At 41.4% G+C, this 18,330-nt stretch overlaps 1 protein-coding gene across 2 annotated transcripts in view; it reads left to right on the top strand.

Moving 5' to 3' along the window:
• The window catches only part of LOC124146175 (QRFP-like peptide receptor), a 42,046-nt gene that overhangs the window by 16,871 nt on the left and 6,845 nt on the right, over positions 1 to 18,330 (top strand). For both annotated transcript variants that reach the window (XM_046516326.2, XM_046516325.2), the window contains exon 2: positions 18,204 to 18,325. In XM_046516326.2, coding sequence (XP_046372282.1) covers positions 18,204 to 18,325 — 122 coding nt within the window. The remainder of the gene's footprint in view (positions 1 to 18,203; positions 18,326 to 18,330) is intronic.

The following is an 18,330-nucleotide window of genomic DNA, read 5'->3' as shown; positions in this document are numbered from 1 at the left end:
AAGAAATATATGTATGTAAGAAATACTTATGATGACGTCATAAATTACAACTGATTTAAGATTGAAAGAATTGATGGGGTATCTCAGGAAGCTTAGGATATCCGCTTCGCGTCATAAATGATGCAATAGAAAAGTCTTTAAAAATTCCAAGACATACTCTCCTGAAACCTAATGAAAAATCTGTGGGCGATCAAATTATACCGTTTGTGTCCACCTTCAATCCTAATAACTGTGATATCATGCCAGTCATAAGGGACAACCTCCCAATTTTACAGCAAAGCGATAAAATGAAACAAGGACTGAATAAATTTAAAATTATAAAAAGTACCAGGCAACCAAAAAATCTCAAGCAAATTCTTTGTCCATCCAAATATTCTTGTACAGAGAGTGTACCATGTGTAAGTAGATGTAACACACCAAGATGCGGCACGTGTAACATCATAAGTGAAGGTACTACTTTCCTTTTTGCAAATGGCAAGGGTTTCAATGTGAAAGCCGACATGAACTGCCGCAGCAAAGATGTGGTGTATGTTATGAGATGTTCGGGATGCGGCGAAAACTACATCGGTGAAACCGGCATGGAATTAAAAGATAGAGTCACTGTACACAAACAGCAGATTAGAGACCCTAATGTTCGTTGCTTAGGTGTCAGCAAACACATTGATGATTGCGGAAACGGGAAATTTACTATTTTTCCGTTTTATAAATTGTATACAAGTAACAAGCAGCTGAATCTGGAAAAAGAACAAATGTTTATCCAATTGATGAAACCAAAATTGAACTCTAGAATGTATTAATAGATTTGTCATTTCAATCGTAAATGTTGCACTGTTACTTTACAAATACTGTATATTTAATTCAAATGTCTCCCTACAATTGTTAAATTACTTGGTGTCGTCGCTGGAGTGTGTAAACACATTATGACGTCACAGTTGTAATTTATGACGTCATCATAAGTATGACGTCATTATATGTCATTGTCAGTTACACTGCAGAGCTGTCATGAGACAGCGAAAGTACTATGTATGAAACTGATATAAAGAAGATAATGGACTAACGTGGACTTTATTATGTGTGTGTGTGTGTGTGTATTGAAAAAAATCTTTTTTTTACCTCATTACAGAAATATTATAAAGGTAATATTACGTTGGCAAATGTATCTAAATCCTGTGATATTAATATTTATGTAAATTATTTAAATATTCATGCCAACTGCAATCAGTACTTTTTCCGTTTCGAAATGACCAAATCATGCAATCGGCAAGACATTGTATATGTATTTATATATTTTTCATTGTGTCTGTTTCTTAATTATTCGTCGAGTGTTTGTGTTGACAGGTGGTTTAAGCAGAGGACTAGCCTGATGACATGTAGGAGGTCGTGGGTGGGTGAGTTTGATGGGGTGGGGTGAAGTGGAGGGTGCGCTCGCGCGCGTTTGTGAGTGTTTTAAGTGGGAAACTTTCAATGTTTGTTAAATGCAGTCGTTTGCTCACGTGGTCACGCGAGCTTCACTCCGTCAGGTCTATCACAATAAGGCACTCAGCAGTGTATCAGTGTGTGTTTGTATGGTGGAGACCCTGCCACGCCTTAAAGGGCAAGTTCACACGGAAATGAACCAATTTTTCTTGTACTTTTTCCACATTAAAAGTGTTAACATAGAAGTGTCATAGACAAAAATATAAAAACATCAAATTTAATTAACATATTTTTTGCATTAAAACGATTTATATTTTTCACATTTACCAAGTGTTCTATTTCCATAACAAAAACACCATGGCTTATGCCCCTTGCAAAATGACGTCATTGGTGCCAATTGATAAACATTATGACGTCATCATGCTTTGTTAGAGCCGCTTCACGTGGTGTAGGTACAGTTTTGTGATTCCAGCGTCTCAGATGCCAGCCAGAATTGTGTTATGCTGAGTCACCACTGCGCCGAGTGTGTCGTAGACCATGTTGTTTTACCGCAAACTGGTCCTTGATATCTTTTGCGTTGAGAATAGACAGGGACCCAGTTGAATTGGCACCAATTACGTCATAATCTAAGGGGGATAACTCAGGCCTATTTCGCTCGTAAAACGAAGGCTTCATAACGGCATATCATTTTAACACTATTGTGAGCTTCCTACTTTCACTGTGAAAAAAAATGAGTGTATATTTTCAAACACAGATACTAACTAATTCTAAAATTGCGTTTTGTTTAGAAAAAGAAAGAAAGTGATTTTTGCGTGTACACTTCCCCTTTAACGTCACTAATATCACCAACAGTCCACCGAAGTCAATACCCACTTTGAAGTAATGACTAAAAGATTCCTACATGTCCCTCAAAGGGTTCCTTTTATGTCATGACTAATGTCTTCTCACTTGCCAGAGGAAACGGTTCTATGTTTACGTTTTCTCACACTGTCATTTAACTCACAGTACCAATGTAAGCAGAAGACGACTCGCTCTGAAGAAAGAGGTTCCCCACACGTCAGGAAATACTCTTAGTTTGGTCAATCAATTGACAGGTATGCTGAGGAAATCCGTTCAGTGAGTGAGTGAATGTTATTGTGTGCCGCAGCCCGCACTCTTCCATCTTCATCAAACGGCATGTAAATAATAGCGTCAGAGACAAATTAAACCAGTGTTTGGCAGCATGACTAGCCAGCTTATACCACAACCATGGGGCAGTGGCAACCTGTCCAAACCTGTCTAGAGACATAAATGCAATACTTATGTATATTTCAGTAATCCATTATTTATTTGTCAGATTATGGTATCGTTTCAAAACGTCGATGTATTCCACTGAGTAATTAATTTACACTTCTGGAATGAAAACATTCCACAATAAAAAAAATCTTCTCATCGTCATAGGTGCGAATAAAGTGCATTTGCATGAAACCGTATATGGCTGCACTTAATTGAATATTAATAAAGCAGAACGTCGAGCTGATCCTACAGAACAAGAAAAGCCAGTCATCTGGGTTATCGAAAGATTATCAAGGACGTTTGATGGAACGAATGCGCTTGATTTAGTGATCCCAGACGCACTAATTAGACTGCTCGACAGAGTTAAGTTTTCTCATTAAATTAAATATCTCCAAACATGGTGCGATGTTTGCAACCAACTTCTTTAAAACTGACTTTATGGTTAATTAAGATGGTGAGGTGCAGTAGCCGATTGCTGGCAATACGGTGCGATGTTCTCTAGTTCAGCGTGAAGAACTGTGTCCGACATTAAACGTGATGCATGTATTTCGGCCACAAGAACTTTGAAGTAAACAGTAAATAGCATGTGCGTGACACACCTCTAAGAACAGTTTGTAAGTGTTCAGTATTGCACTCTAACAACAATGTATTTTGTGCATGTGAGTGACATGATACGTTTGGTGTATAGTTACAGGGCCAAATCGCTTTCAGCAATATCACGACGTGACAGCAGAAATGGGCTCCACACGCTGTACCCGGGAATCGAACCCGGGTCTTCGGCGTGACGAGCGAACGCTAAAACCACAAGGAAACCCACCTCCCAGTACCACATTAAGATTAAAAGTGCGATTTGACTGAAATTATCATTTGGAAAAGCAAATGGCACTCACTCAGGGTACAACGATTAGATGTTTTTCACGTTTTTTCCTGAAAGCTAGCTTTGAGTCATGTTTCATGATCATATTTCAAAGTTGTCTTTCTGAATGATAGAAAACATTGACATAAAGTGAATTCTCTGGTGTCATAGAGATAAAGCCACATAAACCTGAGTCAACTGAGCAAATTGTTCCACTGTGACAAGTCAGTAAAATAAGCAGGGGTCTGTGACCTTTGGGAAAGTTTACAAACTCGAGGAACTTGCTGTGATCAAGTAACAAATCATTTTTATTTGACAAAAAATGAGTTTTAAGCTGGCATACATTTGAGCAATTGATAAGCTGCATTAGTAAAGACCTATACAGTTGATTGGAACAGGCTTGATGGTATGTACAATGTGGTATAACTTTTAACGAAGTTTTAAACAGACAATGACAATGACACAACACTCTGTTTGTGTCTGATTGTGCCGATTAGTGGTATTGTGTTTCGCCGTTCATATTCAACAAAATACACAACACTCATTTAACGTTTAGGTCTTTGAAAGGCATTTTCAAGTGATACACATAAGAGAGAATATATGGATGTCAACTTCTTTATTATTCTTATAATAAAGAAGTCGACATCCATATATTCTCTTCCTCATTTAATTTTGCCATCATCAAAGACTTTGCCCTACTTAGGATGTGTTCAATGCGAAGAATGAGTAAGACCAACGTGTTTTAAACATTGCCAACTTCAACTGGAAAGAAGTCATAATTTCATATTAACATCCAATGTTTTTATCTGTTTGTTGTTTAACGCCGCACTCAGCGATATTCAAGCAATATGACTGCGGTCTGTAAATAATCGATCCTGGACCAGACAATCCGGTGATTGACATCATGAGCATCGATATATGCAATTGGAACACGATGACATTCTTCATCAACCAAGTAAGTGAGCCTGACCACCCGATCCCGTTAGTCGCCTCTTACGACAAGTGTTGGTTGCTGAAGACCAACGCTAACCCGGATCTTCACGGGTAAACACCCAATGTACGCAAGGTGTTTCAGATTTCGAATATTTTTTTCAAAACGTTAGGCAGATCAAAAGCACTCTTTTACATATATTCTCATTGTCATTTTTCTATTTCCTGTCTAAAGGTAGCCATTTATCCGAGAATGCCCGAGAATGAAAAATAAGAATTATAAACACGATGGATTTACTTCCTACTTCTCGTCAGTTATCATTAAATATGATATGAACAATTGCAGAAATAAACAACAGCATCAACTTCTTCCTTCACGATTACCCCGTCTATTACCGACGGCCAATTGGTGCCAATGAGGAATGTTATCACCCGCTGACGTCATATATGTTCGTCAAAGACATGACTGAGCGGGAACGTTCTCAAACGTAGTCACTCGTCAAACATCATTGAATAGAGTTGTTTAGGAAAATTAATGTTTGAAAACCCGGCACAGATTATTGCAATAACTACTCGCAGGACCAAACTTTCTTGTTCCGAATGTTTTTTCAGAGCTTAAGTGCACCAACTAACAAGTTAAATCAACATGTTGCAGCTTAAGTACTTCCACCATCTGTCGAAATGTCACACATAATGTGACGTGAGAGCCCGTGGGGTGAGTTGAAAGGGAAGCGTTAAAGGCTCATTTCCCTTACACCAGAGATCATACACAGACATGGCTGCTGCTGACATTCCTTGCCCCAATGTTTTATTCACGATGTTAACAGGAAATTGGAATGCGCTTTTCAACTTCAAACATGATCCATAATTACAGAGATAGATAATATTCATGTAAAGCATATCTTTGTAAGGAGGCTGACATACGCGATTCCATGTACATGACCTGGTGATTTAATATTGACCTGCGTACATTGATTTTCTTTTCATCTGATTATATTAATTTTCGAAAGAACAGTGTAGGCAAAGTAGCATCTTTGGTCAGCCGAATTTTCTTAATTTAAGAAATGTTCGAAGCTTCCATAAATTCTTAAAAAGGAATATCTGATGTATACATATTAATAAGAAGTAGACTTTGTTCATTTCAACACTGGCATGATTTGGACAACATTAATATATAGGCAATGAGGACATGTCACAGGTTTTCTGGACAAAGAAACATATATTCCTGGGCCCAGCAAATGTACCACCAAATCTTTAATACAAACAAGGAATGTGTTTTATCAAAAGCTGAATAGCATTTATCAATAATGTTCATCTACAAAAACGTGTTTGAAGCGAGACATTAAAACTGCCATCGACTGTGTTGCAAAAAGTACATTATATACGTGCTTCGTTTTACTTGTAAGCAGTAGAACTAATTCCAAGTTAAGATATCGTCACTGGACTCCGGGAATCGCCGATGATCAACATGTTCTGATGAGTGTCATGGTATACCTCGCCCTGCCTTTGTCTTGTCAGTACATTACCATCATTCGATACCTCTTTGTATTTCTCTTATCATTTGTTATTTTCGAATATTTACATTTTTGGAGAGATGTGGAATTTGGAAATAGTATAAGTAGGCATGTCATAGGCACCAAGTGTGCTCCACACCTTTCTGGTCTGTTTCTTAAAGCATACGAGTCGGGATCTCTTCACGGATTACCAAAATCAAAACAAGGAAATTTGGCCGACAAGTTGAACTTTAGCGTCTGGCATATCAATGATCTGATTTCAATCAATAATGGTCATATAACCATTCCTCTCCACTCATTTACCAAATTAACTACACATAAAAGCGACCAGAACTAAATAAAGATTCAAAGTGACCAAAATTTTATCAAGATTGTATGAGAAGAAGGATGACGTCGACTGTTATGTCGAGACATATTCCAGCCGTTCCAGCCTTTGGCATCTACATTTTACAACTTTGAGGTACAGTCGAGCCACTCTTTCCACGAAGATGTCAAACAACGTCATTCGACTCTTGCTCAAAAGCTGTTTAATCAGGCTTACAACATTCAATGCCCCAGTACTAATAATAAAATAATAGAAGTAACGAGAAAATAATTGAAATGACGAAAATATTATCTTAACGAAAATTTCGAGGAAATAAACAAATAATTGAAAGAACGAGAAATTTCGAATTAAAAATATATATCTACGATTAAAATGGCACCACTAAGCTTTCATTCTGGTGAGGCGCATTAAAGTGCTGAACAGCCACTGCTGTCTGTAGAATACCTGAAGCGAAGTACCACTGTATCTACATAGGCCACCAGGAGTCAAGTACTGACCTCTTTCTGCACACCACCAGGAGTCAAGTCCTGGGCTCTCTCTACACACCACCAGGAGCCAAATACTGACCGCTCTCTACACCCTACCTAAAGCCAATCTGACCTCTCTCTACACACGACCTGGAGTCAAGTACTGGCCTCTCTCTACACACTACGTAAAACCATTTCTGACCTCTCTCTACACACCACCAGGAGCCAAGTACTGTCCTCTCTCTACACACCACCTGAAGCCAAGTACTGTCCTCTCTCTTCACACAACCTGGAGCCAAATACTGACCTCTCTCTACACACAACCTGAAGCCAAGAACTGTCCTCTCGCTACACACCACCAGCAGCCAAGTACTGTCCTCTCTCAACACACAACCTGAAGCCAAGTTATTTCCTCTCTCTACACACAACCTGAAGCCAAGTACTGTCATCTCTCTATAGACCACCTGGAGTAAAGTACTGTCCTCTCTCTACACACAACCTGCAGCCAAGTGCGGTCCTCTCTCAACACACAATCTGAAGCCAAGTACTGTCCTCTCTCTACACACAAACTGAAGCCAAGTACTGTCCTCTCTCTATACACCACCTGGAGCCAAATCGTGTCCTCTCTAAACACACAACCTTAAGCCAAGTCGTGTCAACCACCAGGAGCCAAGTACTGACCTCTCTCTACACACCACCACAAGCCAAGTATTGTCCTCTCTCTACACACTGTCTGGAGCGAAGTACTGACCTCTCTCTACACACCACCTGGAGCCAAGTACTGTCCTCTCTCTACACACTGTCTGGAGCCAAGTACTGACCTCTCTCTACACACAACCAGCAGCCAAGTACTGACTTCTCTCTACACACCACCAGCAGCCAAGTGCTGTCCTCTCTCTACACACCACCTTGAGCCAAGTCGTGTCCCCCACCTGGAGCCAAGTACTGACCTCTCTCTACACACCACCACCAGCCATGTATTGTCCTCGCTCTACACACTGTCTGGAGCCAAGCGCTGTCCTCTCTCTACAAACCACCTTGAGCCAAGTCGTGTCCACCACCTGGAGCCAAGTACTGACCTCTCTCTACACACAACCTGGTGCCAAGTATTGTCCTCTCTCTACACACTGTCTGGAGCCAAGTACTGACCTCTCTCTACACACAACCTGGAGCCAAGTACTGATCTTTCTCTACACATCACCTGGAGCCAAGTACTGACCTCTCTCAAAACACCACCTGGAGCGAAGTACTGTCCTTTCTCTACACACCAACCGGAGCCAAGTACTAACCTCTCTCTACACACCACCTGGAGCCAAGTGCTGACCTCTCTCTACACACTACCTGGAGCCAAGTGCTGACCTCTCTCTACACACCACCTGAAGCCAAGTCGTGTCCACCACCTGGAGCCAAGTACTGACCTCTCTCTACACACCACCACCAGCCAAGTATTGTCCTCTCTCTACACACCACCATCAGCCAAGTATTGTCCTCTTTCTACACACCATCTGGAGCCAAGTATTGTCCTCTCTCTACACACCACCTGGACCAAAGTACTGACCTCTCTCTACACACAACCTGGAGCCAAGTATTGTCCTCTCTCTACACACAACCTGGAGCCAAGTCCTGACCTTTCTCTACACACCACCTGGAGCCAAGTACTGACCTCTCTCTACACACCACCTGGAGCCAAGTATTGTCCTCTCTCTACACACTGTCTGGAGTCAAGTACTGACCTCTCTCTACACACCACCTGGAGCCAAGTATTGTCCTCTCTCTACACACCACCACCAGCCAAGTATTGTTCTGTCTCTTCACACCACCATCAGCCAAGTATTGTCCTCTTTCTACACACCATCTGGAGCCAAGTATTGTCCTCTCTCTACACACCACCTGGACCCAAGTACTGACCTTTCTCTACACACAACCTGGAGCCAAGTATTGTCATCTCTCTACACACAACCTGGAGCCAAGTCCTGACCTTTTTCTACACACCACCTGGAGCCAAGTACTGACCTCTCTCTACACACCAACTGGAGCCAAGTATTGTCCTCTCTCTACACACTGTCTGGAGTCAAGTACTGACCTCTCTCTACACACCACCTGGAGCCAAGTATTGTCCTCTCTCTACACACACCCTTGACCCAAGTACTGACCTCTCTCTACACACAACCTGGAGCCAAGTATTGTCCTCTCTCTACACACTGTCTGGCGTCAAGTACTGACCTTTCTCTACACACCACCTGGAGCCAAGTACTGACCTCTCTCTACACACCACCAGCAGCCAAGTGCTGTCCTCTCTCTACACACCACCTTGAGCCAAGTCGTGTCCACCACCTTGAGCAAAGTACTAACCTCTCTCTACACACCACCTGGAGCCAAATACTAACCTCTCTCTACACACTGTCTGGAGCCAAGTACTAACCTCTCTCTACACACAACCTGGAGCCAAGTACTGTCCTCTCTCTACACACCAGTATACTGAGGTACATGTGTATTAACATTTACCTACAGTTACATACTGAGGTTCATGTGTATTGACATTTATCTACAGTGACATTATGAAGTTCATGTGTATTGACATTTATCGACACTGACATACTGAGGTTCATGTGTATTGACATTTATCTACAGTTACATACTCTGGTTCATGTGTATTGACATTTATCTACAGTTACATACTGAGGTTCATGTGTATTGACATTTATTTACAGTTACATACTGAGGTCCATGTGTATTGACAGATATCTTCAGTTACATACTGAGGTTCATGTGTACTGACATTTATCTACACTGACATACTGGAGCTAACGTATCTGAGGTTCATGTGTATTGACACATATCTACAGTTACATACTGAGGTTCATGTGTATTGACATTTATCTACAATGACATACTGGATCAACGTATCTGAGGTTCATGTGTATTGACACATATCTACAGTGACATACTAGAGCTAACGTAACTGAGGTTCATGTGTATTGACACATATCTACAGTGACATACTGGATCAACGTATCTAAGGAGCATGTGTATTGACAGATATCTTCAGTTACATACTGAGGTTCATGTGTATTGACACATATCTACAGTTACATACTGGAGCTAACGTATCTGAGGTTCATGTGTATTGACACATATCTACAGTTACATACTGGAGCTAACGTATCTGAGGTCCATGTGTATTGACACATATCTACAGTTACATACTGGAGCTAACGTATCTGAGGTCCATGTGTATTGACACATATCTACAGTTACATACTGAGGTCCATGTGTATTGACACATATCTTCAGTTACATACTGGAGCTAACGTATCTGAGGTCCATGTGTATTGACAGATATCTTCAGTTATATACTGAGGTTCATGTGTATTGACACATATCTACAGTGACATACTGGAGCTAACGTATCTGAGGTCCATGTGTATTGACAGATATCTTCAGTTACATACTGAGGTTCATGTGTATTGACACATATCTACAGTTACATACTGGAGCTAACGTATCTGAGGTCCATGTGTATTGACAGATATCTTCAGTTACATACTGAGGTTCATGTGTATTGACACATATCTACAGTTACATACTGGAGCTAACGTATCTGAGGTTCATGTGTATTGACTCATATCTACAGTTACATACTGGAGCTAACGTATCTGAGGTTCATGTGTATTGACACATATCTTCAGTTACATACTGGAGCTAACGTATCTGAGGTTCATGTGTATTGACACATATCTACAGTTACATACTGGATCAACGTATCTGAGGTCCATGTGTATTGACACATATCTACAGTGACATACTGGAGCTAACGTATCTGAGGTTCATGTGTATTGACTCATATCTACAGTTACATACTGGAGCTAACGTATCTGAGGTCCATGTGTATTGACACATATCTTCAGTTACATACTGGAGCTAACGTATCTGAGGTTCATGTGTATTGACACATATCTACAGTTACATACTGGATCAACGTATCTGAGGTCCATGTGTATTGACACATATCTACAGTGACATACTGGATCAACGTATCTGAGGTCCATGTGTATTGACAGATATCTTCAGTTACATACTGAGGTTAATGTGTATTGACACATCTACAGTTACATACTGGAGCTAACGTATCTGAGGTTCATGTGTATTGACTCATATCTACAGTTACATACTGGAGCTAACGTATCTGAGGTTCATGTGTATTGACACATATCTTCAGTTACATACTGGAGCTAACGTATCTGAGGTTCATGTGTATTGACACATATCTACAGTTACATACTGGATCAACGTATCTGAGGTCCATGTGTATTGACACATATCTACAGTGACATACTGGAGCTAACGTATCTGAGGTTCATGTGTATTGACTCATATCTACAGTTACATACTGGAGCTAACGTATCTGAGGTCCATGTGTATTGACACATATCTTCAGTTACATACTGGAGCTAACGTATCTGAGGTTCATGTGTATTGACACATATCTACAGTTACATACTGGATCAACGTATCTGAGGTCCATGTGTATTGACACATATCTACAGTGACATACTGGATCAACGTATCTGAGGTACATGTGTATTGACAGATATCTTCAGTTACATACTGAGGTTCATGTGTATTGACACATCTACAGTTACATACTGGAGCTAACGTATCTGAGGTTCATGTGTATTGACACATATCTACAGTGACATACTGGATCAACGTATCTGAGGTTCATGTGTATTGACACATATCTTCAGTTACATACTGAGGTCCATGTGTATTGACACATATCTACAGTTACATACTGGAGCTAACGTATCTGAGGTTCATGTGTATTGACACATATCTACAGTTACATACTGGAGCTAACGTATCTGAGGTTCATGTGTATGGACACATATCTACAGTTACATACTGGAGCTAACGTATGTGAGGTTCATGTGTATTGACAGATATCTACAGTGACATACTGGAGCTAACGTATCTGAGGTCCATGTGTATTGACAGATATCTTCAGTTACATACTGAGGTCCATGTGTATTGACACATATCTACAGTGACATACTGGAGCTTACGTATCTGAGGTTCATGTGTATTGACACATATTTACAGTTACATACTGGAGCTAACGTATCTGAGGTTCGTGTGTATTGACATATATCTACTGAACCGCAAAATAAACGTCACCATGGATAAATACATTATTTGTCCAAACACTGTAAACATACTTTGAGACATATTAAAAAGATGAAACTGGGCAAAACTGATCATCAAGGTTGAAATTATAGTGTCAAATGTTCTTATAGTGAAACACAAAACTAGTCTCTGAGAAAATGGCATCACAAGTCAGTGTCTCGCGTGTCCGCCATGTGCATTGATGATTGGCGTGCAACGTCGATACATGGAATGGATGAGGCGATTGGTGAAGGCCATAGGCACTTGAGCCCACACTCTGAGGGACGCCTGAGGCAGTTCAGCTGCAGTTGTCGGCCTTGGTCGGAGGTCATTCAGTCGTCAGGTGCTCAATGGAATTTAAATCGGGACTGAAGGCAGGCCACTGCATGGTTCTGATGCCATTCTGCTGGAGGAACGAACGGTGTCGGCACTAATGTGTCGCTGGTGTATCCCCATGGTCTTTCGAGCAGTTTCCGCAGCAGTAACAAAGCGATCTTGAAGATGCTGTCGCACAATCTGACGATCCTGACGTTGGGTGGTGGCCCTTGGTCTTCCACTACGTGGTCGGTCATCTGGTACCGTTGCTGGAGCCCGTATATGGTCCTTACGACCAAGGTCCTTGGTGTCGCTGATTTCTTGTCAATCTTGGCATGTGGTAGCAATTCAATAACGAAAGAATGTTATCCGACCTGTGTGAATTTCTATATAAGGCAAGAATTTAGTATTAAGTAAGGACAACTGTGTATGTACCTGTTTTTGTAAGAGACCACTGTGTATTTACCTGTATTTAGTAAGGGACAATTGTGTATGTATCTGTATATAGTAAGGGAAAAACTGACTGAAACTTCAAAGAGTGATAGTCAACGGAATGTTTGTGATTTAGTTTCGAATATGAGAGGGCTGGAATAAAAAATGCCTTTTCAAATTATTTGACTATTTAGCTTTAGTGTAAAACAAATGTCATACCTATTTTCACAATGGTCCGTTGTGATTTTACATGTTGGATGTGTTTCTCTTACATTTCTCAAAATATCATATCTTACAACATTTTGCAAACAGTATATTACGTTTGTCAACAGTGTCAAAAATAGAATGCTACTTTCGCCCAGTTAACTTTGATTATTATCCAGAGGCAAAGTAGAATTGAGGCCACCGAATGCCAGCTGAGTATCTTCAGGCACAATATCGCTTTGAAAAAACCTTCGCGTGAATGTGGACGACTTCTGCATACTGGGTGCAAGAGTTGTGACATCTCATCTCAGTATAACCTTCCTCACATTTAGACGACGACTTATCGATACTGACTACGAAACTATGTATGAAAATAATCAGTCTTGTGTATCTCTTAATAGTCGTCATACAGATATGTACTCAGTTAATATCGGTGTTAAGGTTTTCTTATCTCATTATTCTCATTATATATAAATGATTTGGCTCAGGAAATAAATGATTTACAATGTGGCATTGATATGGACGGCACTATGCTCAGTGAACTAGAGAATTTAGTTGTTTAAATGCTATTCACAACAGAGCCTGCCATGGTAATAAAACTCTAAATTTGACCATCCGCGGCGAGATGGATTGGTTGTCTTGCACAACAAAAAAGAAAATTGAGGTAATCCGTGTTTGGAGAAAACTGAACATGGCAGCCGCATCGTGAATTGTAAATGTAGTAAAATTTTGGTCTTTTAATCCCGTAAATCATGGGTAAATACAGTAATTAATTTAATCCATCAATCCATAATGGATTGACGTGTTCTACAATGCACTGAGAGATTTTAATGATATAAAAAATAGTCTGATTGCTATTGATCACGATATTTCGCTTCGAGCTCCATGCAAAGGCAGTGGCCAAATAATTGGAAATAAACTTTTAAATAATAAAAGTTGAGATGATTTGAAACTACACTAGAAGTTTCAACTTATGTACGATCTATAACTATACACAGTTGTCCTTACTAAATACTAAGCGACAAAAGAAAGTATAGGTTGGCAATTTGTAATTTTCCTAAAAACAGCGATAACTAGTGGAAAGTGGGTATTGGGAATATGACTGCCCAAGAACAGGTACCAAAAAACACCTCACCCGAACGCGCCACATTTGACGGCGCTCGTGCGGTGACAAAAAAAATGGTGAAACAGGTTTCCCGCCTATGGTATAAACTGCACGAGCAAGTTAGCTGTATAAATGCGTTCGTCTGCAGGGTATAACCACACGTGATGAAAGCACACAAAATAAATGCCACGACTGTCACAGGTGCAGAGAGAGAGAGAGAGCCATCGATATGGCCGAAATAAGGGCAACACGGGTCAAAATTGCCAGAAAGTTTGGTTGTACACCATGGACAGTAGCCAGGCTGATTCAACGGTACAAGCAGACAGGGAGGACACAGGACAGGCCTAGAACCAGACGACCCCGAGTGACAACACCACTGGAAGACGGTCAGATACGGCTCATTCACCTGCGAAACACATTCGTAACGACGACGGCAGCAACAGCGTTGGGACATCCCATTAGCCAACGTAAAGTACTACGACGACTTCGTGCTGCCGAGCGTATCGTCCTTTCCGAGGAATGGTACTGACTGCTCGCCTGAGACTACGATTAGCGAGGCGGGTTCGATGCTGGCAAGTGAGAAATTGGCGTTGAGTGATGTTTACTGATGAAAGTCGGTTTAACTTGTTTCGAAATGACGGCAGAGAACGAGTTTATCGACGCAGAGGGGAACGTTTGGCTCTGGCGTGTATTCGAGAGGTCCATCCATTCGGCGGTGGAGGTGTCATGGTGTGGGGCGGTATTTGTGGAGATCAGTAGACTGATTTGGTGATTATACAGGGAAACCTAAACGCTGTGCAGTACAGAGACCAAGTGATGCAGCCAGTCGTGCTTCCGTTCTAACAAAACCAACAGCAGGGCAAATTGTTTCAACACGACAATGCCAGGTCCCATACTGCAAGACCGACTCGGAACTTTCTAAACCAGCAGAACGTTGACGTTTTGCCCTGGCCTGCCCACTCACCCGATATGAATTCTATTAAACATCTTTGGGACCATCTTGACAGACAGATTAGAGCACGCCATCAGCCTCCCGTCAACAGACAAGAATTGCAGCACGCCCTGAGAGACGAGTGGTAACGGGTTCCAGTCCACGTCATCAGAAGACTGACTTCATCGATGAGGCGGCATATCACAGCATGCATTGAGGTAGCTGAAGGTCATACACGCTATTGAAGGCAACTGTGTCGACGATGAACTTGTAGAAAATTAAATTTCTTCCCCACCATTCCCTTGAGCTTACATTACCTATGATTGCACAATTTCATTCAAACTGTGGTTGATCCATCATTTGTTACCCCTCCCTAGATTATATTATAATTCACAACAAAACCTCTTCTTGTTATTTTTTTTATCGATCACGGAACTCGACCTATACTTTCTTTTGCCGCCCAGTTTATTATCGTAGTGTTCTTGCAATGTTGACATGCGGTACACTCCCTCCAGAAATAGAACTCGGTCGAATTTCACGTCCAAGAACTCACTTCGTCGTATTTGGTAATACTGTGACCACCAACAAGTGGAAGATGAAGTTCACTTTTTAACTAAATGTCAATTCTTTTCTGAGATAAGATTTGTGGGCACATGCGCTCAACATGACCCGTTGTTCTCCAATATGTCACCAATTGACCAGACCATATCAATAATGAAGAATGATCTGATTATTTCCCCCTCCCCGCTGCTGCTACTTTAATGTTTATTCGCAAAAGTTCACTGCGCCATCTTTCAAATTTGATAATGATTGTATTACATATTTATGCACTTACGTGCTTTTGTTATGAATATATTTGTATTCTGGTGTCTCTTAGGCCTTTGTTGGCCAGACAATGCACATTGATGAATGTTATGTATTATATTATACGTATGTGCATTGTGTGACACCGTAATAAAATAATCTTCTTCTTTTTCGTCCTCTTCTCGTCGCGGTGTCAAAACGCAAATGTAACTTAGTGCATGATGACAACATCAGCGTCTGCAGGTCCACGCTTCTTCTCCACACGGCAACTTACAGGACTTCTCATAACCCTACTGTTGGTTAATGTGGGACATTGTTATGATATATCACACTCAGTCAATATTTGATTACAATATTCCTTTGGTTTCTATTTACTGTCTCGTCGCTTTTAAAGGATATACGGAATTTTTTTTTCCGAGTTTTGTGCCTACTAATGCAATATCCAAAAGTAAATTAACATCTTCTGTTACACAAAGGGCTACATGAAATAAATAAATGCTATAGAATATAACAAGCAGCAGGAAGTGCATGCTCAGTTGTATGTGTGATGCCCCAAGGACGCAATGGCCATACATCCAACGCTGTTACATTGAGTCACAGGTACTACTGTACCCTTGGGGCTAATATTTATTTTATTTGTCATAAATGACAATACCAAGGGTCATTTGGGTGTTTTTCAACCAAGCGTTGGGGATGTCCTAGTTCTTCCAAGTTGTCGACCTCCTGGTGAGGAGGAGGCTACAATGTTCTATAACGATTTACTAGCCATGCCTAAGAAAAACTGTCAGATTGTTGTATGTTTCTTTGTTCTTTAACGACGCACACTTATATATTATGAGCACCGTCTCCGTCTTCTACGATGACACGCATGCCACCACAACAACCACCACCACCACCACCACCACCACCACCAAGTCACCACCACTACCACGATCACCACCAAGTCACCACCACCACCACCACCACTACCAAGTCACCACAACCACCACGACCACCACCAAGCCACCACCACCACCACCAAGTCACAACCACCACCACCACCACCACCAAGTCACCACCACCACACCAAGCCACAATCACCATCACCAAGTCACCACCACCACCACCACCGAGTCACCACCACCACCACAATCAACTCAACACAACCATCAAGTCACCACCACCACCACCAAGTCACCTACACCACCAAGTCGCCACCACCACCACCATCACCAAGTCACTACCACCACCACCAAGTCACCACCACCACCACCACAACGCCCACCGCATTGTCGCCACCACCATCACCAAGTCACCACCACCACCACCAAGTCGCTACCCGCACTACCACCAAGTCACCACCACCACCACCACCACCAAGTAACCTCAACCTCCAACACCACCCCCAAGTCACCTCAACCTCCAACACCACTAAGTCACTAACACCACAACCAAGTCATCACCACCATCACCAAATCACCACCACCACCACCAAGTCACCTCAACCTCCACCACCACCAAGTCACTAACATCACAACCAAGTCATCACCACCACCACCGACTCACCACCACCACCAAGTCACCACCATCACCAAGTTACCACCACCACCACCAAGTCACCACCACCACCGTCACCAAGTCACCACCACCATCACCAAGTCACCACCACCACCACCACCACCACTAAGTCACCACCACCACAAAGCCACCACCATCACCACCACCAAGTCACCACCACCACCAAAATTACCACCACAACCAAGTCAACACCACCACCACCAGATCCATGTAGTCATCTCGACAAGCACTGCGCCTTGTCAGATGTATTAACGGCAACTATAGTCACTTACAATTGCTGATATAAAATTCCTATATCTGACACTTATCAACCTGTGTTGAAAGGAATGCTTGACATGTGGAATTGATTGGTATCATTATCAATGATGTCCAAGAGGTTCAGAACTTCCCAAAGGGTACACGGTACCGCCATTGACGGGGTATTATTTCGATACATGTTTTGTTTTAACGATAAACGGAACAAGTATCGTATTAAATATCGTATAAATTGTCTAATACGGGACAACTCATTGTGGGACTTATAATCGGGTCTCTCAAATATGTGATATCTGACTCCAAACGGAGGCTGGACGCTATTTCTGGTAGACATTGTACAGACTCATGTATGAGGCTCATTTAAGAGGCTTCCAAAAAATGCAGCCACCTTAATTACAGCATGTTTGAAACAGGATAAATTGTACTGCTGAATAGAACACAAAGGTTCTTTAATTGTTTAGGAAATATTTGGTGATCTGGCATGGAAAAAAGATAAGTTATAGTCTTTGTGAAAAGTACACCCATCGAGTGCCGTCCAAGTATCTTGCGGCAAGATTGTAATTGTATACATTATAAAAAGAAAATACAATGGTCCCTGATTTTATACAACAACTCGATCATGTTTTTATTTGAACCTTTATTGTTTTACAGATTGCCAAGTTTTTCACATTCACGTGGACATTTGGCGAGTTCCTTTGTAAAGGTGTCCACTATCTCCAGAATGTCGTCATCATTTGCTCAGTGGCCAACTTGACCGGACTAAGTCTCGAGAGGTAGC

Source organism: Haliotis rufescens, unplaced genomic scaffold (assembly GCF_023055435.1).
Source record: "Haliotis rufescens isolate VD_foot unplaced genomic scaffold, xgHalRufe1.0.p SCAF_2, whole genome shotgun sequence".
Classification (NCBI taxonomy): Eukaryota; Metazoa; Mollusca; class Gastropoda; order Lepetellida; family Haliotidae; genus Haliotis; species Haliotis rufescens.
The sequence above is the reverse complement of the archived record's forward strand: the minus strand, read 5'-3'. Positions and strand labels throughout refer to the sequence as shown.